We start from the raw sequence: 27,987 nt of genomic DNA, 5'->3' as shown, positions 1-27,987 counted from the left end.
AGGAGGGAGTGCAGCAGCAGGAGACTGAAAGATTAGAGTATTTATTGCCCTCACTCCCCCTCCCTACCAGATCTTGTGTCCTTTGACCAAAGGCTACAGTTCCCGTCGGATAGCTGTCTCCACACCAACTGTCCTCTCTGAATTCTGATAACCATTCCCCTCCCTTTGTCCCTTCAGGCCTAGAGATGGTGATGCCTGTTGCTAGCCCCAAATTACTGTACTGTCCCTTTGCGGTTTCCCTGAACCCTACCCACACCTCTGTATTTTATTTATTTATTTATTCATTCATTGATTCATTCACTCATTTTGAAACAGGGTCTTGCTCTGTCACCCAGGCTGAAGTGCAGTGGCTTGATCACAGTGCACTGCAGCTGCTACCTCCCAGGCTCAAGTGATCCTCCCACTTCAGCCTCTCTGGTAGCTGGGACCACAGGTGCATACCACCACCGCCCAGCTAATTTTTTTTGTAGACATAGGGTCTCACTTTGTTGCCTGGGCCCGTCTCAAACTCCTGGGCTCAAGCGATCTTCCTGCCTGGGCCCTCTCAAAGTGCTGGGATTACAGGTGTGAGCCACCATGCCCAGCCTGTAGTTCCTTTATTAAATTCTCCTCAGTTACCCAGTGTGACTGAGCTGTATGACAATAAACCACCCAAGTTATGGCCTACTACCAGGCAAACAATACTTAAAGCATGATCTTAAAGAGTTAAAGAGTTCTTCATACCCGCCCAGGATGGCCAGGAAAGGTCGCTCTGGGCTCTCCAAGGCCTTGGCAAAGTAGTTCAGCTCCTTCTTCATCAAAAATCCTCCAGCCTTCTGTGGCAGATTGACTCCTACCATGGAGCTAGAAAAGATCAAAGACATTCAAATTCTAGTCAATCCCTATTATTCCTCCTAGTCCTAGAGGCCAGCTCCTTATCACTAAAACAGTTCTACTTTTGGACTGCAAGAAATCATGGTTTTCATCCCTACATTGCAACAAAAAACACTTAGGTACAAGATAAGATTTTTAACTAATAGTGCAAGGTCAAGGGGAAAGAGTAAAAAGTATTGAACTTAGGTAGAATTTAAGATACCCAGTTAACACTCTTCAGCAGGCCAAAGGGCAAATCACAGATAAGTAATTGGCCGGTTGATGATAGCAGAAGAGGATTCCTCAATTTGCTTCCTACCGACAGCATGAGAGTCTGATCTTATAACGTTCATAAAAGGATAACTCTGTACAAAGTATCTAAGGTGAGAAAGAGCAACCTCTTCCTGAAACTCCACAAAAGGCTCTACGGTCACCAACATTTTTTTACCTTTATTTCCTCTTTGGATGAGAGCTACTCAACAAGAGCCACAGTGGCAGTTCCAATTAGAGAAGCTGAAAGGATTACAGTATAATACAGGACTCTCCAAAAGCAACCCAGAGCTTGGGCTACTCAAGTAAACAGGAATGCTGTTCTTAGTGTGGTAGTCAACAAGGTTCTTGGTACCTGTGGGCTCTGTGAGCAGTGCCAAAAGCATCATTGACGTAGACATCCCCTAGCTTGGAAAGTGAAGCTCGGAAAGCTTCTATTTTGGCTGGCTCGGCTTTAACCTGTAGAGAAAAACAAAAACAGAAAATGTGATGGCTCCAAAGACAACTATAAAAGCATTTCATACACCAAGAGTCCTCTTAAACATCTCTAAAGACCCCGAGTAGGTAGGACAGTGATTTTTTACAACCAGCAGTAGGATGTGTTCTTTCTTCCAAATATTCCAGGTACTTTGGTCATTTCTGCATGTTTCTACTCTCCCTTAACTTCCCTCAAATTGCAAACCTAATATTCCTGAACAATGGCTTAACCTCTAATCACATGAAGTTAACAACATCGCACTAGCCTCTCCCCAGCCTTCAGCTCAAGGTTCTGATTATCCTTCCCTCTCCTTGACTTAGTTCCTCATTTTAAACATTCTCCTTGTGATAGTATCATACTTGACTCAAGCTGCTGGCTACCAAGGCCTTTCTGCGAAGTGAAAGGGGCTCTCACACACATTCCTTATAAAAGCAACAAGGGCAAGCTGGGACAGAGAAGGCAGATGGAAACATGACAACAGAAAAGGACTTCAGAAACACTTTACATTGACAAAGAGGTATTTTATGGTCTTCTCTGGAAGCTAGGCATCTGAGAACACAAGAAATACACTTCTACAAAAAGAAAGAGGAAGAAAATGTAGAAGTTAAACATAGAGCTTTGAAATGTCAGCTTGCCATCAAGGGATACCCCAAAAGGGACAGAAAGCAAGATGGGAGGATAAGCAAAACAGAGAGTCTCTGGCAGGAGATTAAGCAAAGATGCACAGGAAGCAAGCCAGATGAAAAGAGACATGACACAGAAGAGTACACAGCACAAAGCGGATGTTCATTTTAGTCACTGCCCACTCCTATGCTCCTATGTATCAAGGAGTCCATTTTTTATGGACTGCCATAAAAAATGGGGCTTTTCCCTAAAGACCCAAAGAATTGCTGAGGCACTAATGCTAAAATTGAAGATTGTGGCACTCCCATAACCTCTCTAGAATAGAATAACATCTGCCACTAGTGATTGGAAGATGACACATGTAGTAATGATAACAATGCTCAAATGTAAGGAGACCTGAGTTCTATGTCCAGCTCTGACACTAATTCATTGTGTAACCTTTGGGAAGTTGCTCTCTCTGAAATTTTCCCTTCTGTCAAAAAGGCATAACAACCCCTCCGTTTAAGAACTATTTAAGGAGGCCAGGGGCAGTAGCTCACACCTATAATCCCAACACTTTGGGAGGCCAACATGGGAAGATCACTTAAGCCCAGGAGTTTGAGATGAGCCTGGGCAACATAGCAAGACCCCGTCTCTACCAGGAAAAAAAAAAAGTAAAAGTCAGTTGGGCATAGTGGTATGTGCCTGTAGTCCTAGCTTCTCGTGAGGATGAAGCAGGAGGATCACTTCAGCCCACAAGTTTGAGGCTGCAATGAATTAGGATCATGCCACTGCACTCCACCATGGGAAACAGAACAAGACCCTGTCTCTTTAAAAAGATATTTAAGGAAAAACGGGGTAAACTGAAAGCTCTTCATGAATAAAGGTGCCATGGAAATAAACAGTATCAATCAGAACTCATTTCTCATTTACTGATCTGCAAATAACTAGAAGAAAGAGAAGGCCCTTAAAAGATCAATGTGGGCACTTTGGATAAAGGGAAAATGTTTATGTCCTCATGTCCTCACTTTGTTTTTGTGGTTTTTTTGAGACAGAGTCTTGCTCTGTCACCCAGGCTGGAATGCAGTGGCGCAAACTCGGCTCACTGCAACCTCCACCTCCTCGGTTCAAGCAATTCTCCTGCCTCAGCCTCCCGAGTAGCTGGGATTACAGGCAATTGCCACCATGCCCAACTTTTTTGTATTTTTAGTAGAAACGGAGCTTCACCATGTTGGCCAGGCTGGTCTCGAACTCCTGACCTCATGATCCACCCACCTCAGCCTCCCAAAGTGCTGGTACAGGTGTGAGGCACCATGCCCAGCCTTACTTTGTTTTTTTAATCCATTTTGAACTTGGGACTGACTCCTGAAATTTCAGGTATTAAAAGCCATTGGATAGTGAATGTCAAGTCAATTAAATAAAACAGTCATAGACTAGCACAGTCAGCTCATCATTTCCTAAATAAAAAGTTTTGCTTCAATTTGCCCGTTGTTTCCTGCCACTTCTAAGCCCTAGAGTTCATGCATCATGAATTCCAGTTTAAAAGGACACCAAATTTTAGGTCAGCATTTGACTCCTAATACTGTAGTAAGACCATGCCAAAAGCAGGATAAGGCAAGACCAGCACCTTTGGTGCTAAAAAAAGAAACTGCTTGAAAGCAGGCACTCCCAATGACCTTAAGAAATGTGAGAAGCCAAAGGAGACTGAGATACTTGTTCTCTGAGACACTAAAGACCAGAATAGTGGAAAGTACTAAAAAATGCCTTCAGCTTCCTTTCTAGCCAATGGGCAAATTCAAAATCATCTGCAAAGAGACAGTTTTATCACTGAATATTTGAATTCCAGTTGTCAGTTCACAGTAATCTGTTTGGTGAGTTATCTAGGCTGCTTTTGCACAACATCGGCAGAGATGAGTAGTTCCAACAGAGACGGAAGTGACTGCACAACACAGAAAGCCTAAAATATTAACTATCTGGCCATTTACAGAAAAAGTTTGCTGATTGAATGGGCTGAGCTCTAAAGCCCACCAACAGCACCACTGCCTCTAACTTTAATCATATGACTGCCTTTCAGAAACTAAAGTTTTTTTTTTTTGAGGCTTAGTTTCTTTATGAAATAAGGTGATACCTGTACCTCTTTATCTTAAAGAGAGATTTAAAGGAACATGGTTTATACGTCTTAAGAAAATGCCTTAAATCCAAGGTGACATCATCATGACCATCATATTCATTTTTGAATACTCTTCCACAACAAAGGTGTTCACATATTTTTCAAACATATTTAAACACCACGTGAACATGAAGGAGGGCTTCTGGGATGCTGGTAATATTCTATCCCTTGACCTAGGTGGTGGTTACACAAGTGTGTTTACTTTGAGATACTCCATCAAGCTGTGCACTGTATACTTCAGTAAAAGGTGTCTAAGGAAAAATAAATGAGCTTTCTCTATTCTTCAACCACAGTCTCTTACAGACTCAGGCCCTCGTCCCCAATAATGTCAAAATCACAGGTCCTACCTTGTTCCCAGAAGCATCTTTTCCCTTCCCTTCTTCCTCTACATGAAAGCGGAGGTTCTCCAGCAGGATGACAGACCCAGCAGCTGGGTTGGCACAGGCTTTCTCCACTTCTGGGCCTACACAGTCCTTCAAGAACAGAACATCCCTGAGGAGAGGAAGAAATGAAGACACTTGAGCAGTCTGAAAGTTAAGAACCAGTAACAACATGCTTGACAACCTCCCCAACCACAAAGTCTACCAGCACCAGAGCCTGGCACTTACTTGCCCAGCAGAGACTTGAGTTCTACAGCAACTGGCTCTAAGGAGTACTTGTCAGGCATAGGGACACCATCAGGCCGGCCTAAGTGGCTCATAAGGACTACCGACTTGGCTCCATTGTCCAAGCAGAATTTGATGCTTGGGACAGCAGCCTTAATCCTGCAACCAAAAAGAGACAACAAACAGAAGGAAGTTAGTCCTAGAAATTAGTGGGAACTACTTTATTGATAACCTCATAAAGCATAAAGTTCCTTTTCTTCTCCAAGTTCCTTCAAATCTACTTATCAGTAATTCAGTGGTGGTCCTTAGGGGAAGAAGTTAAATACAATGCCAACCCTCCACCTAGGATTGTACAATCTCATTATGTATCTGCCCCTTTCACAGAAAACAGTTAACACAGCAGGCCTGAGGCTGCTATCTACAGAAGGGCCTGTTTGCAAGATTGGATCCTGGCTGGTATCTGGGAACTTGGCTTTCAAAGTTAACTGACAAGTGACAAGACCGACAAGGGCTATTCACTCTTCCTGGCTGTCTATACAAACATGGTGATTTATGCTGAACACCTGCCCCACTCTAGAAGTCTAGTTTTTGTTTTTTTGTTTTTTTTTTTTTTTTTGAGAAAGGGTCTCACTCTGTCACCCAGCAGGCTGGAGTGGAGAGGCACAATCTTGGCTCACTGCAGCTTCAACCTCCCCGGGGGCTCAGGTGATCTTCCCACCTCAGCCTCCCAAGTCGCTGGAACTACAGGAATGCACCACCATGCCCAGCTAATTTTTGTATTTTTTGTAGGGGTTTTGCCATGCTGTCCAGGCTGGTCTTGAACTCCTGGGCTCGAGTTATCTGCCGGCCTCAGCCTCCCAAACTGCTGGGAATACGGGCATGAGCCACCACACCCAGCCAAAGTTTGGAATTTTGGTAGTTGCTAGGCAGAGGATACCTACATGACCAGTTCCCAACAAAAATCTTGGGATCTGAGTCTCTAGCAGGCTTCTCCAGGCAGAAACATTGCAGACAATTACTGCATTTTTCACAGCTGAAGAAAAACACTTGATGTGTCCCCTCACGGGAAACTGGAAGCCCATGGATTTCTCTAGACTGCCCCATGGTCTTTTCCTCTTCCTAATCTTGTCATGTATTCTTTCACTGTAATACACTTCAGCCATGAGAACAACTCTGAACCCTAGTAAATCATCATGAGATATGTGGGTGGTCCTGGGGGACCCCTGAACACACTATTCTTATATGACTATGGAAAATACATAAAATTCTCAAATCTTGAAACCATCAAAGGAAATTTGGGGAAAAATCAAAAACATGTAGTAACTTTTCTGCACCTATTATATTAACAGATACTAAGTCACTTTTTTATGTAGGAAAAAATAATTGCACTGTACAGAGCTTGGTTTCCATAATGTATCACGTTTATTACATTATAAATTAATCAAAAAATTAACTCCCTTTAGACATTTAAAAGTTTTGTTACAAACCTGCTACTAACTTGCCATTTTGCCAGTTTATAAGAAATTAAAATTGATAAAGAAAAGCATTTATTTATTCACCAAATAGTTACTGAATGCTTCTTTTGTGCCAGGCATCATTCCAGGTTCTGAGAATGAAACGGAAAACTTTTTTTAAAAGTCTATGTTCTCATGGAAGTGAAATTCTAATGGAGAGAGACAATAAACATGTACGTATGTGTGTGTACATGTAATACATCAGATGGTGAGATACAGAAAAAAACACACCATTGTTCCTCATTTTTGTCTCCCTACTTTTGAGGACAAAAATAATCGGAGAACAATGGTAGAGGAGATTTTTAGATAAGATGGCCAGGGACAGTGTGATAAGATGACATCTGAGCAAAGAATGGAATGATTAAAAAAGTTGTATTTCTAAAATATCTTATGCTATTAATATTTAACAGATATAAGGGATGTGCTTGGCAAAATGACAGGCTCTATTCTGGGACGAATACCTGAAAATGTTCTGGGTCTAGACCTGCACCATCCAATATGACAGTCATTTAAGTCTGTGTGTCTGTTCAGTACTAGATATATAACTAGAGCAAATTGAGATGTGCTGTAAGTATAAAAACACATGCCAGATCTTGAAGACTTAGTACCAAAAAAGTTAAATGTCCCTTTAATTTAATTAATACAATTTGGCTCACATTATATTTCTATTAGATGCCACTGGTCTACATCATTGGAAAGCACCTTGCCAGTACAACCCTTCATTTAAAATTTAAAATAGGCTGAGCACAGTAGCTCACGCCTGTAATCCCAGCACTTTGAGAGGCCAAGGTGGGCAGGGTCCAGGAATTCAAGGCCAGCCTGGGCAACATGGCAAAACCCTGTCTCTACAAAAAAAAAAAATACAAAAAAGTAGCCAGGTGTGGTGGCCCATGCCTGTGGTCCCAGCTCCCTGGGAGGCTGAGATGGGAGGATCACTTGAGCCCAGGAGGCAGAGATTGCAGTGAGCCAAGATCGTGCCATTGCACTCCAGCCTGGGCGACAGAACAAGGCCCAATTCTCTACAAAAAAAAAAAAAAAATTAAATAAAAACCTTCTTGATGGATACCCCATTTAACCTGATGTGATTATTATGTACTGCATGCTTGTATCAAAATATCTCATGTAACCCATATATATATATATATATATTCTACAAAAATCAAAACTTAAAAAGTAAAGACAAAAATAAATAAAGACTTTTTACAATCTAGTCAAAAGCAAGAACAGTACTCTCACTTAAAATTTCTGTTTCTGAATCTAGGATCCAAGACATTGGAGCAGCTAAACTGACTGAAAATGTACTTCCGAAGTCTTTCCTGTTTGTTTTTTGGAAGCAAAAACAGATGAAAATTCTCAAAAATTGACTTTATCTGAGCCATCTGGAACGAGGGCTTGTAAAACTACACATAACCTTAATAACTACTGGTACTTTTAAAATCCTTCTCTTACATAGTTCTTCATTTTGCAAGAGAAGCCAAGTAACTTTAAACTTTTATATTCTTTTTATTTTTGTGTGTTTTATAGAGATGATGTCTCACTATGTTGGCCAGGCTGTTCTCGAACTACTGGCCTCAAGCAATCCTCCTGCCTCGGCCTTCCAAAGTGCTGGGATTACAGGTGTGAGCCACCGCACCCAGCCAGCTTTTATATTCTTTAAAAATGAATACCTCTGCCAGGTGTGGTGGCTCACACCTGTGGTCCCAGCACTTTAGGAAGCCAAGACAGGAGGATCACTTGAGTCCAGGAGTTTGAGAACAGCCTAGGCAACACAGTGAGACCCCATCTCTACAAAAACATATCGTTTTAATTTAACCAGGCGTAGTGGCATGCATCTGTTTTCCCAGCTAGTCGGGAAGCTGAGGCCAGAGGATTGCTTGAGCCCAGAAGGTTAAGGCTGCAGTGAACCGTGATCACACCACTACACTCCAGTCTGGGTGACAGAGTGAGACCCTATCTCAAAAAAAGAAAATGAACTCCAAATTCTTCTAATTTTCTTAAGATTTTGCTTACAGGGGCCAGGCGCGGTGGCTCAAGCCTGTAATCCCAGCACTTTGGGAGGCCGAGATGGGTGGATCACGAGGTCAGGAGATCGAGACCATCCTGGCTAACACGGTGAAACCCCGTCTCTACTAAAAATACAAAAAACTAGCCGGGCGAGGTGGCGGGCGCCTGTAGTCCCAGCTACTCGGGAGGCTGAGGCGGGAGAATGGCGTAAACCTGGGAGGCGGAGCTTGCAGTGAGCTGAGATCCGGCCACTTCACTCCAGCCTGGGCGACAGAGCGAGACTCCGTCTCAAAAAAAAAAAAAAAAAAGATTTTGCTTACATTTGTATATTCTTACACTTTCTTAAGATTTTGCTTACATTTGTATATTCTCATAAACAAGAAAGCAGATCAGATAGTGGGTTGATAGAAAGCCAAAATCATATGTCTCAAGTTGCTACAGTTCCATAACACAATATGAAAGGAAAAACATTTCATCCTATGTACCCACACATTTAAACCCAGCCCAAGGCTTAGCAGGGACCTTACCTCTGGTTGTTTGTTATCTGGTTGTTCTTCATAGGAACATTGAAGTCGACTCTAAAAAAGAAAGATTCAAGACCATGATCAACTTATTGTTCCATCAAAGATTAGGAGATGCACTTTTAATGAACCAGTTAAATAAGTCGGAAATTCAAATCTCATCTTAAAAAGCATCAGTGGCATTAAAAGTTAAAATAGTGGTTAGTCGTGGGGAGGATGGAGGGAGTGGTGACTGGGATAGGACACCAGAGGCTTTGGGGTTCTGGTAATGTTCTATCTCTTAACCTCAGTGATCATACAAATGTGCTCATTCTGTGGTAATTCTTTGAAATTGTGATTTGTGCCCTTTTAGGTATGTATTCATACTTTTAAAAGAATTTTAAAAAAATAAAACCTAACTTAAATCACAGGAACTAGCCCTGAAGATCTGGGAAGCTAAAGCCAGTTTCATCTAAAAAGATATCTGTCTGGGTCTGGCACGATAGTATCTGGGTAGCAGCTGGAGGGGTGAGGAATAATAAGGAATGCATCTTGATCCTAATTCCCTTGATACTATTTCTGGGTCCTTGTGAAACTAACATGACTGGAGAAAAAAATTAACTGGAAAAATAAAACACACTAAGAGAAAAATCATTCTTTTTGGAGAAAGTCTGGGGCCTTAAGACTAAGGGTCCTTCAAGCAATACACACTAACATAAGACAGCCTCTTTCAAAAAGCCTGAGAAGAGAGGGTGGGACATGTGCCCCAGCCCACCTGACAAACAGGCAAATTAGAAGGGAAGTAATCAAGATGACACAAGATAATAATGCACTGCAGTCTCTCTTACCCAACAGATTACTGTGTTACCATTCTTAAGAACCAATTATTCTGAACTCCTTGGAACCTCAGCCTACTTCAATGTGAATGAAAACAATAATGCATAGTAGCTATTTTTAAGGTCTGTGCCTACCATGATCATTTTTAAGTGATTTTTTTCTCATGGGGATGACAGTATCTACCTCGTAGTTATTGAGAGACTTAAGTCAGCCAGCAATTTGTAAAGTGCTTAGAAGTGTACCTGACACACAGTAAGTGCCATAAAAGTGTTAGTTGTTGTTATATGTTTCTCCAACATGTAATTCTGTGATTTGACAAGTACATCAACCACTACTAAAAACAGCTAGCTAGCATCACTTGCAAAGGGACTACAGCGAAGTATGACCTAATCAAGAAGACCGCTGCTATCCTTGATTATAAGCCTCCATCTTTTTCATCTGCCTTTTTAAATACCCCTTCCTCTCTAAGGCTAAGGCAATTACAAACTCCTACAGACATACTGAGAAGACCACCAATTTCCTGTATCCACTAGGCCTGAACTCCAATGCACCTCACTGAAGAAACAGCCTTTCCAAAGGTAGGTTGAGGAAAAATAATTCTATATTAAAACATGTTTTAAAGTCTTCAAAATTAAAGGCAGTAAGCCTCTGATGAAAGAAATACACTCTACTTTGCTTCAGGCCACTTGATTCTCTGTCTTCTTTAAATATCCTGAACAAGGTGCCTGCCAGCCTTAAAGTACATTCCAAAGAAGAGAGAGTATCCCATTACCATGGGTCATTTTGCCCCATGCAACCTCCCAGAAGGCCTATGCTCAAAAGGACTAATGGCAAAAGGATGGGCACAAGCCACTTCTTGCAGTGCTACTCTCTACCCCTGACCCTTACAGAGAGGAATATCTTTGGGCAGAGACACCTAAGAATCTGTCTCATCTACCCTAGCTGCCATGGTGTCAGCTTACTAATGAATTAGACTTGGTTTATACTCTCTCCTCAATGCCCTCTGGATTACCTCCCCTCATCTCCTACACTCAAACAGCTCTGCTTTTACTTCTCCTCTGAGGACTCCAACACAGAAACTGCTCTTGCCTACAGATTCTACTGGTTCCATTTTACATAAAATATGCACAATTTCCTTTTTTTTTTTTTTTCGTTTCCTTATAACAATCCTGAGCTTTACTTCAGGCACAAAGTCAGTTATTACTACATAGCCATCAGAACGAAGAATAACTAAAATAAAAAATAATAGCACCACCAAGTGCTGGTAATGATGCAGAGAAACTCATTATTCACATACTGCTGGTAGAAATGTAAAATGCTGCAGTCACCTTGGAAAACAGTCTGGGGATACCTCAAAAGGATGTGGCCCAGCAATTCCACTCCTAGGTGTTTACCCATAAAAAATGACAGCATATGTCCATACCAAGACTTGTATACAAATGTTCACAGCACCTTTATTTGTAATAGCCCCAAATCAGAAACAACCCTAATACCCTTCAATGATAGTTAAAGAAACTATGATACATCCATATCACGGAATACTACTCAAGAATACACAGGAATGAACTTTTGATACATGTGACAATGTGAATAAATTTTGAGGACATTATGCTAAGTGAAAAAAGTTAATCCCAAAAGGTTATACACCACGTGATTCTATCTGTATAGTATTTTTGAAGTGACAAAATTTTAGAAACAGTGGATAGATCAGTAGTTACCAGGAGTTAGGAAACGGGTTGGTTATTATTATAAAGGGGTAGCAAGAAGGAGATCTTGGTGGTGATTGAATGAATAGTTCTGTATCTTGATTGTGGTGGTGGTTACACAAATCTTTGCACGTAAAAATGGCATAGAACCATACACACTTTATACCAATGCAATTTCCTACTTTTGATATTGTACTATAATTAGGTAAGATGCATTCATTGGGGGAAAATGGGTGAACACAAGACCTCTCTAACTTCGTAACCTCCCATGAATCTTTAATTATTTCAAAATAAAACATTAAAAAATATACTGGTTTAGCTGGAATAAGAATATCAAGTCTCTATCCCCTGAAATCTCAGGTCCCAGGTCCAGTTCCATTAAAAACTCTCAAAGGAACCATGTCCTTCACTGCCCCACATGGAAAACTGGGATATTGTGGGTGTCTTAGAGACTTTTTCTCTGCTCTCAATTTTTTCCTGTTTCTCTTCCTACTACATCAAAGCAGTTTCTTTACAAGTTACAACAGGTTGGAGAAAACCAGTGAGGTTTAAAAAAAAACAGGCAGGAGCAAGCAAAAAGGAAGTGCAAGCAAAGGATGACTGGCAACCTATGAGAGAAAGAAAGGAAATTACCACAAAAATAAGCAGAAGTGTATTCAAAGAGGGTGTAAAGTCAACTGGGGAGTCCTAAAAAACTAAGATGGAACCTGGTAATTAACAAGTCAGAGGTTTCTGGCTACCCCGTTTTCCTTCAACAAATCAATTTCCCTTGGCAATCCAAACCAGTGGACCAGAAGAGTCAGCAAATACCAGAGTTCACTTCTGCAGGACAAAGACGACAAATGAGGCAGCCACTACTCAACTCAGGAAGCCCCACTCCGGAAACACTGCCAGCAACCACCACGTTGAAACAAAAAAGAATTGAGCTGACACCACGTGGCTGCCTAGGCACCTCCAAAAAAGTAGGCCTACAATGAAACTCTCTGTTCAAAAGAAATACATTAATAATCAGGGAACGATGTAACTTCCTGTCCTCAGCCTAAATAAGAAGGTATCCAGATTACAGGAGAAAGGTCTATTTCAACGTATCCTTGGTCATTGTCTCGAATATCTAGCTGATATTGTCTCGAATATCTAGCTGATCTAGAGGATCTAGCTGATAGCCAAGGAGACCCAAATTCTACTCCCAGCTCTGCCACCACCACCTTAGTAGTTCAGTAACCCTGAACAGGTCATTTTCCATCGGCAAAACATGACTAGCCAATCATTTCAAGGCTTTGGGTTGGTGTGTGCTAAATGAAACTTTATTAGGTCCAGAAGGAGAAAAGTTAAGCAGCTCCTACAATCCCACCCCCAGCTAGCTTCTTCAAGCCAGTTTCCCTACAGAGAGAGGAAATAAAGCCCAAGACTGCAATTATAGGAAGGTTATCCGCATGATGTCCCACTCCTTGTCTTTTAGTTGGTCCATGCATCTGGAAGAATCAGCCTCGAACACAGGGGAGATGCAAGGAACTAATTAAAACCTAAAAGCTAGTTGCATGCCAATGTCCACCTGTCCTGTTTTTTACAGGGTCTATCCCCTTTTATTAGGATTATATGAGGGCCAGAAAGGGCACTCTTCTAGTACTAACATGGCTGTGATTCCTACTTTGTCCAGATTGCAAAGGCCTATGCCATTTGGGGAAATGTGGAAATCAGGTATTTTTCATGGACATAAATTATTGGGTTATTCTATCTCCACAGCAGGGCAGAGGTTACCTGCAAAGTAATACTGACCAAAGTGAAATTAGAGAGAAGGGGAGAGCTACATGTACTCTTAGAGTACCCATACACTTCCCTAACTCAAACGTGTCCTCGCATGTTTAAAGTTAGAGTAAAGGGAGATCTCCTATTGACTTATGTGTCTGTTAATATCCAACACAAGCCCTCATTTGAACCAGCTCAAATTGGAAAAGGGGCTAGATTACACCAGCCACATGCCTACCCATCAATCAACCACTTCCCAAAAAGGTCAAGGTTGCAAAATGCTATCAACAGAAACCTTTATGACCCCTCAAAAACACCACTCTTGGATCCTGTTAAGGTATATGAACAGTCAAGTCCATCAGTTACATACCGACTCATCCTCCTGCACCTTGCTCCTGGCATGCACAAATATACCACACGTGACAAAAAGGATAAAGGTAAAAGCTCCACACTATACCAACAATTCTGGCAGATAAGAGAGAAGCCGTGTTGGCAAGTGACCAGAGATCAACATGAGCAGAGTAAGAGACCCAAAGTGCACAAGGAACCTTCCCCCACTTTCAAAATTCTGCTTTTCTAGCCACACGTGGGGATGAGGTTGGAGGCCAGCAAGTATGAGCAGCCACACCCTGCTCTACCATTACCTAGTATGTCACAATCCTGATGCAAATCCTGTGCCCAAGAGTCCAACGATACCACGCTGCAGGGCAGCAGAAGCCTGTTACATAAGCTCTGCAGGGCCTCCTCCGGTGCGCCCCGCCCTACCCTCCCACCCCAATTCTTTAGGGGCGGGGGACTGGGGGGTCTACTCCTGAACAGTTAAATCAACATCCTCTTGGAAAGATATCTTTTTGTGCAGGGACCTGTGAGATGTGGGCCGTTTCTCATTTGTCTGCGACGGTCTAGGAGTGTGGGGGAAGGGAAATTAACAAAATGACCTTTCAAGGTCCCTTCCTTGAAGCCTAGAGATTTGCAGGATAAGCATTAAGTCTCATCTCGCCGATTGGGAGGTGGAGGCAACGGAACTGCATTTCACCAATAGCAAAAAGGACAAAATGGGTCCCAGCAGCAATCTCAGCCCTTCCTTAGTGGGACCCACCCCCGAAGGGGGTTTCGGCTGCTTTCTGGGCTGCAGAAAATGCGGCTAGAAACCACCAAACCCGTGAGCAGCCTCGCCCTCCAAGCCTAGGACCCGTGGGGCCCAGCCAAAACCAAAAGCGACGTAGAGCAGACGAGAGAACAAGTCGGCTCAGGCCAAAGAGGTTTGCGACAGAGCACAGAGGCCACGCGGGCAAACGTGCAGAATTACCTCATAACGACCCGCTTCCCTTTAACATCCAGCTTGTCCAGCGTCAGCTTATTAGAAAGCGACATTTTGGAAATACAGCTGGGAAGAGAGGTCGGTGATTCGGACAACCAGGGAGCCTACCGCAGACGTTCGCTCGGGAGACGAGAAGAATGCCGAACACCACGCGGGCAGGAACAGGGGCTGCACTGCCGCCCCACACCCCGCCTCCCGCACCGCCCCTTCCCGGCAGCTGCTCCCGGCGGGCCGTGCAGAGCAGCCGCTATTGGCCACGGCCCATCGCGGTCGGCGCGCTGCCATTGCTCCCTGGCGCTGTCCGTCTGCGAAGGTACTAGTGAGACGTGCGGCTTCCGTTTGTCACGTCCGGCACGCCGCGAACCGCAAGGAACCTTCCCGACTTAGGGGCGGAGCGGGAAGCGTCGCCGAGGGGCCCACAAGTGAGGCGGCGAAGATCCGGGTGACGCTACGAACGGACGTGAAGAATGTGCGAGACCCAAGGTCGGCGCCGCTGCGTTTCCCGGAAACGCGCCCGGAGCAGCCGCAGCCCAGCGTAAGCCCAGGACTGCCTTGGAAAAGGCGCCACCCCCAATCCCGTGGAATTCGCAGCTGCCCTGCCAGGATTAATGCAAATGCCACCTCCTTTTAGAAAATCTTGGTTTCCCAGCTCCCTTCATGGAATTCTGCTACTTAAGGCTTGCTTAATAAGAGACCTCTCATAAGTTGGAAAAGGCCCAGGTCCACTCTGGCCCCCACCTTTTTAAAAATAAAAATGCAATGTAATTTTTTTGGTTATGGCATGATGGATGCTAATGGCAAACAGATATGGCATTTTTCGTGTATTAACCAAAGCTCACAAAACGCAGAAGTGACTACTTTCATCCTCATTAGGCAAATGAAGTAGCTGATGCACAAAGAAGTTTGGTGGGCCAGCCGCCTTGGCCCACGCCTTTAATCCCGGCACTTTGGGAGGCCAAGGCTGGCGGATTGCTCGAGCCAGGTGGATCGAGACCAGCCTGAGCAACATAGCAAACCCCCGTCTGTACTAAAAATACAAAAAAAATAAAAAATAAAAAATAAAAACCCAGCCTGAGCAACATGGCAAAACCCCATCTCTACTAAAAATACAAAAAGTTAGCTAGACGTGGTGGCGGGCACCTGTAGTCTTGTTACCTGTGGGGGTGTCCAAATTCTTGGAGCCTTGAACTAAGAACTGGACAAAATGCACAAAGCAAGGAAAGAATTAAGCAATAAAAGCAGAGATGTATTGAAAACGAAAGTGTAACCGCCCAATGGGTTCACTTTGTCCGCTGCCTAGACAGAGCTGATTTATCAAGACAGGGAAATTGCAATGGCGAAAGAGTAATTCACGCAGAGCGGTTGTGCGGGAGACCAGAGTTTTATTATCACTCAAATCAGTCTTCTTGAGCATTCCAAAATCAGAGTTTTTAAGGATAATTTGGCAGGTATGGGTTGGGAAAGTCGGGAGTGCTAATTGGTCGGAATGAAGATGAACTAACAGGGGGTCGAAGTGAATTGCAGAAGTGAGTTCTTCCTGGGTAGGATCCTGGAGCTAGTTGAGCCAGATTATCAGTCTGGGTGGTGTCCTCTGCTGCATGAGAATGCAGGGGCTGCAAAACATCTCAAGCACTGATCTTAGGTTTTGCAATGGTGATGTTATTCCCAGGAGCAATTTGGGGAGGTTCAGACTTTTGCAGCCAAAGGCTGCATGGTCCCTAAACCGTAATTTCTAATCTGGTCCCCACCAAGAAGGGGAAAGGGCTATTATCAATTTTGTCTCAGAGTTTACACTATAAATTCCTTCCCAAGGCTAGTTTGCCCTATACCCAGGAATGAACAAAGACATTTTAGAAGTTAGAAGGAAGATAGGGTAGGTAAGGTCTGATCTCTTTCACTGTCATAATTTCCTCAGTTATGATTTTTGCAAAGGCGGTTTCAAGAGTATACTCCACAGGGCGAGAGCAGGCCTGAGCAAGCAGCTCAAGAGCTTGATTACAGAAGTTTCTGGGGTTTAAATACCCTCTAGAGGTTTCCCATTACACCCCATGCAAATGAAGTAGTGGTCCATGATCAGTCTGATTGGTTGCAGAAAGCGACCAATCAGAAGCTGAAGTGAAGTTACACAGTTACACTCCTATACAAATGAAAACTTGGCCTGCCACCAGCCTGATTGGTTGCAGGAGGGGACCAATCAGAGGTACTTTCAATTTCTCATTCAACTGACTTTTATTCACGGTGCTGGGAAAATATGTATACTGACTGAGGAGATATTCCAGTTAACCAAGTGTAATGATGATATATCACTCAGATTCCCTTTCAGAACTGAGGCACTCATTATTAGCTGATGGGAGTATTAGTTACTGACAGCTCACAGCTGAGTCTCTCCCCAGAAACTGCCCTCTGTTGAAGGAAGCTGCCTTGCCTAAGGTTATACCCACTTCCCTGGGGCATCCGTCAGTGATTGCTCAATGCAGTTCTAAAGGCCTGGCTTCTTTGCTTCATTTCAGGACATTTCTTAAAGGACCAGCTCTGCTTCAGAACTGTCTGTGGGGTTGGCTGAAGCCTCTATTGAAACTTATCCCTCTCTATCCCAAGTCTGATTTCCTTACTCCTTTACAGGTGTTGTTCCCAGAAGCAACCCCCAGTAATCCACCTGCACACAAATCTCAATCTCGGAGCCATTTCCCAGGGAACACTGGGAAGAATTCTAAGATGGTGCCCATGATCTCTGCCCTCTAGTGTTCACATCTTTCTATAATTTCCTCCCCTTGAATGTGAGCTGGACCTATGACTGGCTTCTAACCAATAGAATGTGGCAAAAGTGATGAGATGTAACTCCCATGATGAGGTTATGATGTGGATATGAGAGTCCATCTTTCTAGTTTGGTCTAGAGAGACTCCCTTGTTGGGTTTTTTTTTTTTTTTTTTTTTGAGACGGAGTCTGACTCTGTTGCCCAGGCTGGAGTGCAGGGACACAATATCGGCTCACTACAACTTCCGCTTCCCGGATTCAAGCGGTTCTCATACCTCAGCCTCCTGAGTAGCTGGGATTACAGGTGCATGCCAACGCACCTGGCTAATTTTGTATTTTTAGTAGAGACGGAGTTTCACCATGTTGGCCAGGCTGGTCTCGAACTCCTGACCTCAAGTGATCTGCCTGACTCGGCCTCCCAAAGTGCTGGGATTACAGGTGTGAGCCACCACACCCAGCCCAATGTAATTTATTTAAACCAATGAGAATTCTTGACAAACAACTTTGCAATTACTCCCTCTCCTGATTCATCCTTTTTTCTTAAAAAATTTGAACCTCCCCATTGTTCTCCAGAGTACTGTTCAAGGCAACCTGGAAGTGTGTCCCAGGCTGCAGTTCTCAGCCATGGCCGAAATGACCTCTCCATATTTTGCCTACACTTCTTCCTTTTAGGTAGACATGATCTATAGAGAAAAATCAATTGAAGATACCTGTAATGTTAAATTTGTTAACCATAAAATGCAACCGTGAGACAGATTGCAGGCAATTTTATGAAAAAACTTAAAACAATAAGACCATATTGAAAAAAATACATTTTTCAGAAAATTACCAGTAACATGGTATTAGAGACAGAGATAGCTAAGCAACTGATCAAAATACGTGTATGCCCCAAAAAAATCTGTGTGTGGTTATTTTTTTTTTGTGGGGGGTGTTGTTTGCTTGTTTTAAAGACAGGACCTTGCTCTGTCTCCCAGGCTGGAGTGCAGTCCAGCAATCAGCTCACTGCAATCAGGCTCAACCTCCGGGGTTCAAGGGATCCTCCTGCTTCAGTCTCCCAAGTAGCTAGGACTACAGGTGTGAGCCACCACGCCCAGCCTACCTAAACTCTTTAAAGTATCCCAGTTTAGGTGGTAAATCATATGGTCTCTCTAAGGTTATAGAATCTTTCCTTTGTGGCTTTTTCCTATCCTTTAGTTATCTATTACCCAGATCCCCTTTTATATACAAGTGTAGCCTTCTGTAAATATAAAAGAGCCACTTACTTGAGCCACTTAAATTGTCTATTCTTTATCACGTTCAAAGGAGATAGCAAAGGAGAGGAGATAGGAAGTTCAGAGGTATAAACAGGCTCGGGCTTTTGTTCCCTGAGAGGCTTCTTTTTGCCAATTAATTCATTAACAAGCCCCAAGAGTTGCCTCAGAAATAGATTGATAACTCCGGGGACATGTGAGTAAAGCAGTGAGAAAAGAACAACAAAAAAATGCACACATACAGCAACATATGCAGAAAAAGAGAAAGAGTGTGCAAGAGCTCTAACAAATAGTAAATACAATTCTAAGCAAAGAGAATCCCAAAAATGTGAAGGTAAGAGGTAGAGCCTATATGAATCCTAGACTCCTCTGTACCAATCCTCTATTGTGAATTCCTGGAGGAAAGTTTATGCCATTATTTACGTTACAATGCCCCAATACCTTCTACATTGGGGTCCTTACCATCAGGTCACCATTGTGACAGAGACCATTTTCCCTTTCTTTACTAATAGAACTCCTAAATTTTAATCAAACACATGGCTATCCAGCAAGAGACTACATTTCTCCATCTTCCTTGTGGCTTGGAGTGGCCATGTGACCAAGTTCTGGACAACTGATGTAAGCCATTGCCACATAGTGACCCTGAAAAGGAAAGTTCATGCTGTCTTTTGGCCCTTGACTAGGAGATGGCAGAAGCTGGGGCAGCCACCTTGGCCTCAGTGATGGTAGTGCTTTCTCACCAGCCCTGGACCACTTACCTCTATACTGTTAACATGACAGAGAAATCAACTTCTATCTTGCTTAAACTGCTTGTGTACAATCTTTGTTACAGTACCGGTCCCCTCCCTAATAAAACTATGGTGAGCTAACCTTGCAAAATGAAAAACGCACACATTGAGTCACTGGAACATGAGTAGAAAGACCAATGGGACAGAATAGAAAGTCTATAAATAGAACCAAATGCATATAGAAAATTAGTACCGAGTCAAATCAGTGGGGTAATAATGGACTTTTATTTTAAATCAATGGTCTTGAGACAACAGCATAGCTATATAGAAAAGGTAAAGTTTTTATATTTCAGGGCAACAATTCTTAATCCTGGTGGCACATTAGGACTACCTGGGAAGCTTTAAAAAAAAAAAAAAAATACCAATGTTGTGGCCCTACCCCAAACCAATTAAATCAGAATTTTTGGAGTAGGGCCAGGATATGCAAATTAAATTACAGAGCTGGAAATCAGATGCTATTAAAATGTAAATTTTATATATTATGTTTTTCTCATATATTCTGTACTTCATTTCCCCGTTTTTATTTGAGATACTTTCCAAGCATTATATTTAGCATATAGATTTTCACTTTACACAATCTAGATATTCTAGATTTCTTTATTTAATTATAAAATTAGATACAAACCATATATTTTGTTATATAAACAGCAAATATGTTTTAATAAATTTTAATTTTATTTTTTGCCACCTATAAATAAACAAAATAAATTTGTCTCTTTTATCGTCCAACAAATATTTCAGTGTCTCTTAGCAAAGAAAAAAGTTTTTTTTACAGAAAATTAATTATATCATCTCTACAGCAAGTACATTTAAACAGTTCATCGCTAAACATTTTATCTGTTCACTAGCATACTCTTATATAACTTGTAAAGATTATAAATATTTAAATCTCTTCTAAATTATACTATGCAATGGAAACAACAACAGACCTTATTTGGAGGCTGACCATGGAAGTGTTAGCATCCTGGCATCTCTAGTCCCCTCGGACAGCAGCTTTGAAAATTCTGGCCAAAAATCATGCAAACGGTAGTGATACAGTTAACAAGAAAAAGCTTATTCAGTGATGATAGAAATAGTGATGTGGCACAATTGTTTGTTAAACCGAAAAAAAGGATTTTTAATATTCAGGTTGTACTATATTTTTTTACCACGAGAGGTCCCTAAATCCTCTTTGGTGTATTCAGGCCATTTGATGTCCATATCAGACTGTTGCAACACTTTGGTATTATATCTGTCACTCTACATTAACCAATTTTCTAACATAGGAGGCTAAACTTTTATTCTTTAGAATCAGCTTTTTAAAAGAACTTACTTTAAATCTCATCTTGACCTAGAAAATACCAGCATCGAAGGATATAAGAGTGGTGGAAAAACCAGGAAAATAAGTTACATAAAGTGGCAGTGAAATAGAATTCCTTTAGAGGTTAAGTGAAAACACAGGCTTCTTTGTGAGTTACGAACAAACAATACCACTCCTTTCCATCTTAGGTCTAAATTCCATTTTGTTCAATGAGTGTTAATTAGTATCATAATTAAACATGACTTTTTTCATAAGCTGCCTTAATCGTACATAAATAATATTATTTTTGTCACTTCAGTTTGGCTCTATGGTACTAATCAAACTCTTGCCTTGAATGTAAGGAAACATAAATGTTCCTGTGTCTGCTCCTGTACTAATTTAGGTATTCATATGTTGAATACTTGCTCTATGCCAAGCAGAAAGATATATTTCTTGCCTTTAGAAGTTTATAGTTTCTTTGGGGATATAATTTAATAGACAGTTATAATCCATTGTAGTATGTTTAACATAACTCTTCATTTAATACCTTGACTTATTTCAATAAAAAGATGTTTCTATTTGTATTAAAAAAAAAAAGAAAAAGAAAAGGTAAAGTTTTGCCGGGCGCGGTTGTTCACGCCTGTAATCCTAGCACTTTGGGAGGCCGAGGCGGGCGGATCACGAGGTCAGGAGATTGAGACCATCTTGGCTAACACGGTGAAACCCCGTCTCCCTGTCTCCACTAAAAATACAAAAAATTAGCCGGGCGTGGTGTCAGGCGCCTGTAGTCCCAGCTACTCGGGAGGCTGAGGCAGGAGAATGGCGTGAACCCAGGAGGCGGAGCTTGCAGTGAGCCGAGATCTCGCCACTGCACTCCAGCCTGGGCGACAGAGCGAGACTCTGTCTCAAAAAAAAAAAAAAAAATTTGATCTCTTCTTCACACATATGGCTGGTAAACTCTAAGTGACACAAAGATCTAATAGATTTACCCTTTGAGCCAGCAGTTTCATTTCTGTGAATCTAGTGTAAGGATAGATGTGGACTTTATGTATTTATGTATGTACATTTTCTCGTTGTCATAGCAAGAGACAGGAAAAATCCCAAGTGTCTGTCAATAAAGGACTAGTTAAACTATGGTACATCAATACAATTGAATACTGTACTATATGAAGCTTAAGAATGAGGGAGCTCATTCCATATCAAAGCTGCAGTAAGCTATGATGGCGCCACTACACTCTGGTCTGGGTGGCAGAGAGAAACCCTGTCTCCTGTCTCTATTAAAATATATATATATATATAGCTTGTGGTTGCCTAAAGAAACACCGGCAGGACATGGTGGCTCACGACTGTATCCCAGCCCTTTGGGAGGCCAAAGCCGGATAATCGCTGGAGGCAAGAGTTCGAGACCATCCTGGACAACATACCAAGACCCCTGTCTCTACAAAAAAGAAAAGAAGAAGAAGAAGGAAGAAGAAGAAGGAACACTGAAAGGATATATAAGAAACGAATAATGTTATTTATTGGAGTAGAAAGTGTAAAGATGGGGACAGGAGTAGGTATGGGGGTTCTAAATGTAAAACTTATTACTTTAATTTTTGATCCATGTTAATGTATTACTTATTCAAAATAAATAAGTAACTTTAAAAAAAAATCGGGGTTAGAGAAACAAGATCATCCATAAGCTACATTAGGAAAGCCCAAGATTTTCTGAGAGGCTAAAGCTGTCAATAGTCGCTGCTACTTAAACAACTCACTGAATACCGGTGTGCCCCCAGTGAACCTACGGAAAAGGAAATCAAGAAAACTGGCAAGTCGTTGGGCTGTAAACTGGCTAGAGAATCCAGATACCATGAAACGACAGTAGAAATTCACACAGAAGTTGATGGGTTTAGCATTCTCTATGGTGGTAGATGAGACTTCTTTCTGTCCCTTTTCTGTCCCTTTTCTTGTCATCAAGTATGGTTTCACGTGCAGTCACTTTAGACCGCATAGTAAAATGGCAGAGACCATCAACGATGAGATCACAAAACGCAATGAGCTTTTGTTGAATCACTTAGCCTCTGGGATATATGCAAAGACAGCTAGATGTGTAGGGAGAATTGATAATGATCTTCAAATGACTTCCGATAGGCTAAGAAGCTCCCTTGCTCAGATTTTCTGCCTTGAACTACCAAGGATACAAATGTTACCCTTTAAGGCAATGATTGAGTAAAAGGTTGGAATGCTCTGGCTAAATAGTGAGTTGGGGAGTTATCATATTAGGCAATTACCACCCAGTAACACCTTATTATGCATTGGCCAGTTAACTAGAGTTCTGAAATGTGAACAATAAGTTATTAGATTTTCATGCTGAAATAAAGGCTAAAAGGAATAGTGCAATGAATAGTATCAGAAGAGGGCAGGCTTGGGAGAGTAACAATAATGGGGGTTTGGGGAAGGGGATGAAACATGAGAGTCTGGGAAATGACAAGGTACAGACCTGGTCATGGAGGAGCCATTACAAAAACTGTCTAGTTCCATGTAGTTTGCCACACAGATGTACAAGCCCCACCTAGGTTTAGTGTTTTGTTTGTTTATTCATCTGTTTTGTTTGTTTTTGTTTTGAGACAGTGTTTTGCTCTTGTTGCCCAGGCTGGAGTGCAATGGCGCGATCTTGGCTTACTGCAACCTCCGCCTCCCGGGTTCAAACGATTCTCCTGCTTCAGCCTTCCAAGGAGCTGGGATTACAGGCACCCGCCACCATGCCCAGCTAATTTTTGTATTTTTAGTAGAGACGGGGTTTCACCATGTTGGCCAAGCTGGTCTCGGACTCCTGAGCTCATGATCCGCCCGCCTCGGCCTCCCAAAGTGCTGGGATTACAGGCGTGAGCCACCGCGCCCGGCCCCACCTAGGTTTATTAAATCATATGTCCTGTGAAATTCCAAATGGAACAACAATGTAATGCACTTAAAGGGAAGTTATAAAACTTCTCAAGTACCCCAGGTGAATCTAATGCACAGTAAGCCTCGCAAACTGCAACTTTCTGGTATCTACTGGCCATGACAGTTATATTTCTCACTGCAAATAAATTTATTTTTTCAGTCAGGTAGTTTCTGAAGGGATCAACGCTGGGACATGTGTAATTCCCCAAATGAGAGTGGGGTAGCCAAATAGCTCATGATCGAAGACTGGAATTAACACACATGAAAACAGAGAGGGCAAAATAAACATTTTAAGAACAGTTTAAAGTAAGGCAAGTTTGCACAGACACTAGTCTAATCATAAGATGAAGGAATTGAAACTGCCTTTGCAAAAATTATATCAGTGAGTAATAGAGCAGCTTAGCTTCAAACCATGTTTTAATTTTTTTTTCTTTTCTTATTTCCCTCTAGTCTCAAGACACAGCCTTGAGACAAACTACAGAAGTATTTTCTTTTTTCTTGAAATACAGCCTGGGAATGTGCTTTAAAACTCCACTTCCTCCCCTTTCCCACGTTATGCTCCCATGCCTTATGCATATTTATTTACCCGGATGCTTGTTAAGTTCACACTGGCTCACTTATCTGGTCATATATTTCCTTAGAAGCTTCAAGGACCAAATCCTGACAGGAAACAGGCACCTCCAGTATTCTCTCCCCAGCAGGAGATTACTTCAAGACTGGAGTTCCCTGTGGGCTAGAGATTGACTGCAAGATTGAATGTGATTGATTTGTAACCTGTCAGGTCCACAATGGTGCCAGCCACTTCACCAGATGGAACAATAATTCAAGATAAGCCTTCAGAGCAAGTCACACCATCTGGCACCTCCTAGCCCCCTTCCTGTCTTGCATTCCAAGCCCCTCTTCTTAAACCCTTGCCATCTCTCAAGAAATTGGAAATTGGCAATTTTTGGAAAGGATTCCAGCCACTTTCCCCTTTGCTGGCAATGGATAATAAAATTCACTCTCTTTTTATCATACCCGGCTCTTGTTATTTTAACTTCTTACTGCAACCATCAAGCAGCCAGACCCTCTTTTGGTTATAACACATACTCACAAATTCCAGTAGAATCTACTATTGTGGTCACAAACTGAAGGATAATGTTCACATATGCATAGTATTAAAATAATTAGTGGTCATACACTGAACCATCCACCACATCACATTTCTCTATTAGCCATGTTATCATTAAACATAAAGGACAATAAATTAAATATGTGTAATTTAAGTACTTTTACCAATGGAGGTGAGCAATGTCAGATAATTCAAGCTATCAAATAATTCAAAATGAATATCAGTTTGGCTGTCGAATATATTTTAAAATGTGCTCTGCTTTAACAAAACCAAATATATATCAAAGCTCAGATGATAACAGGTGTTTACTCGAATTACAAAAGATTTTTTTGCGTTGTAGCAAGTGTGCTTACAGTATGATTCTGTTTATAATAATTCCTCTTGTTGCCATCTCTTTAAATCTGTCAAATTTGTTTTAATTATTTGGGGAGTTGAGGGGCAAGTAATGACTGAAAGGGACACAAGGAGGCTTCTGGGTGCTAACAATGTTCTGTTTGCTGATTGGCTGCCCATTACATGGGTGTTTTCAGTTTCTGGAATTTCATCATCTTACAATATGTTTGCTTTTATGTATGTATACATCAATCGAAAGGTTAAAAAGATGGAGGCCTAGTGTGGTGGTGCACTCCTGTAGTCCAGCCACTCAGGAACCTGAAGCAGAAGGATTGCTTGAGCCCAGGAGTTTGAGGCCGCAGTGAGCTATGATCACACTACTGTACTGCAGCATGGACAAAAGAGTGAGACTTTGTCTCTAAAATAAAATAAAGGATGGACAGAAGAAGTATAGCAGGAAAACAGAAAGAACACACAACAAAACATAAACAATGCTAGTACATTATATCTAAACAGATGCTATCTCATTTTCTTTTTTTCCTTTGTTTTTTTGTTTTGTTTGGAGAGACGGGGTCTCGCCCTGTTGCCCATTCTGGAGTACAGTGGCATCATGATAGTTCACAACATCCTTGAACCCCTGGACTCAAGCCATCCTCCAGGCTCAAGCCATTTTCCTGCCTCAGCATCCCGAGTAGCAAGGGCTATAGGCACACACCACCATAGTCAGCTAATTTTTTAATTTTATAGAGACGGAGTCTCGCACTGTTGCCCAGGCTGATCTTGAACTCCTGGCTGCAAGCAACTCTCTCTCTTCAGCCTCCCAAAGTGCTGGGATTACAGGCATGAGCCACCACACCCAGCCGATACTGTCTCATTTTCCTGTAAGTTTGGTGAAAACCAAACAACTCTGTCCCACTCACCAATCTAGAGATAACTGTGAACTGCATGTGGAAGAAAATTTGGATATGGATGTGAATGACTGAACAAATGTGAATTAAATTTTTGACAGTATTTCTTTTTCTTTCTTTTTCTTTTCTTTTCTTTTCTTTCTTTTTTTTTTTTTTCTTTGAGACAGAGTTTTGCTCTGTCGCCCAGGCTGGAGTTGAAACTAGGCCTCATAAAACTTAAAAATTAACACCAGATGGCCATGGATAGCCCCTCAATGTTCCCGGAACTCAAACAGAAAAACAATTCCAGGAATGTACATCAGGGAGTCCAGCCCTAAACAGTTCTAGGAAAATATCGCATGAGGTCCAGCCCTAAACCATACCAGGAAAGAAACCCATAAGGTCAAGCCCCGACCAATCAGAACCAGACACCTTGCTCAGGCCATAGCCAGACCCAATCATCTTGCGCCTTAAGCTTTGTTCGAACTTCGCGCCAAAAGCTGTGTTTGAACTTATGTTTGCCTATATAAACAGCCTGTAATAAGCGTTCGGGGTCCCAGGGCCAACTTAGAGCTTGGGACCCTAGCGCGCTAGCAATAAATAACTCTCTGCTGTGAATCTCGTGTCGGTGATCCTTCACGGCGACCCCTGCCCAGGGGGGAATCGAGAGTTCGGTTCCAACAGAGTGCAGTGCAGTGACATGATCTTGGCTCACTCCAATCTTTGCCTCCCAGATTCAAGTGATTCTCCTGCCTCTGCCTCCCAAGTAGCTGACATTACTGGCATGCACCGTTACGCCCGGCTAATATTTGTATTTTTAATAGAGACAGAGTTTCACCATGTTGGCCAGACTGGTCTCAAACTCGTGACCTCAGGTGATCCACGCGCCTCTGCCTCCCAAAGTACTGCGATTACAGGTGTGAGTCACCATACCCGGCCAACATTACTTTCAAAAGCAATAAGACAAAGCTTTTTGACTATATATATCCTCTCAGATTTTCCAGAAGAAAATTATATTGTTTGCAAACAATGACAGTTTTGTCTCTTCCTTTACAATATTTATGCATTTTTCTTTCTCTTTCACATTGACTGGACCCTCCAAGAAAATGTTGATGAGAAGCAGTGTTGTTGAACATCTTGCTTTTGTTTTTGACTTTATAGACACTTTCACCATCTACATAAAAGTTTTTCAACTTTTTTTTACAATGTCCCACAGCAAAAAACAAACAGAAAACATTTTAGCTTTGCAACCCAGTATACACACAGACACACACACACACAGACACATTTTCAAGAAATAATGCTTACCCTTTCTACCTGCAACACACTCTAATATTTTATGTTCTAGTACATGTTTTCATGCTGAGTGCATTAAAGACATTTAGAGGCTATTGGGGAAGTATGCATATGGCTAGGTTTTAGATGATATTAAGGGATTGCTGTTAATTTAGGTATGATAATGGTATTGTGATTATGTGAGGAAATGTCCTTATATTTTAGAGATGCATACTGCTATGGTCTGAACGTCGCTTCCAAAACTCATGTTGAAACTTAATCCCCAATGTAGCAGTATTAAGAGGTGAGGCCTTTAAGAGGTGATTGGATCATGTAGGCTCTATCCTCAAGAATGGATTAAACCATTCATGAATTAATAAATTAATGGGTAATGAGTTATCATGGGAAGGGAACTGGTGGCTTTGTAAGAGAAAGAAGAGAGACCTGAGCTAGCATGCTAGCACAGTAAGCCCCCTTGCCATGTGCTGCCCTGTGCCATCTTGGAACTCTTCAGGGAGTTCCTACCTGCAAGAAGGCCCTCACCAGATGTAGCTTCTCACTCTTGGACTTTTTTGCCTCCATGACTGTAAAATATAAATTCCTTTTCTTGATAAGTCGAGGCAGAGCAAGATGGGGGAACAGAAAGCTCTACGGGCCATCCCCCCACTCTGCAAAAACACAAAATTAACAACTATCTACACAGAAAACAACACCTTCGTAAGAACCAAAAATTAGATAAACACTCCTAGTACGTTGTTTTAACTTCGTATTCCTGAAGGAC

General features: G+C 42.0%; 1 protein-coding gene across 1 annotated transcript in view; it reads right to left on the bottom strand.

Moving 5' to 3' along the window:
* Positions 1-14,781, bottom strand: part of PGK1 (phosphoglycerate kinase 1) — a 22,401-nt gene extending 7,620 nt beyond the window's left edge. Inside the window, exons 1-6 of the mRNA XM_045384350.2 lie at positions 14,595-14,781; positions 9,024-9,074; positions 4,982-5,137; positions 4,721-4,865; positions 1,478-1,581; positions 724-843 (exon numbers count right to left, since the gene is read on the bottom strand). Of these exons, the coding sequence (XP_045240285.1) occupies positions 724-843; positions 1,478-1,581; positions 4,721-4,865; positions 4,982-5,137; positions 9,024-9,074; positions 14,595-14,659 (641 nt within the window). The 5' untranslated portion in view covers positions 14,660-14,781. The remainder of the gene's footprint in view (positions 1-723; positions 844-1,477; positions 1,582-4,720; positions 4,866-4,981; positions 5,138-9,023; positions 9,075-14,594) is intronic.
* Positions 14,782-27,987: the final 13,206 nt, after the last annotated feature.

This window comes from Macaca fascicularis, chromosome X (assembly GCF_037993035.2).
Source record: "Macaca fascicularis isolate 582-1 chromosome X, T2T-MFA8v1.1".
Classification (NCBI taxonomy): domain Eukaryota; kingdom Metazoa; phylum Chordata; class Mammalia; order Primates; family Cercopithecidae; genus Macaca; species Macaca fascicularis.
This window is presented reverse-complemented; position numbering and strand designations above follow the sequence as displayed.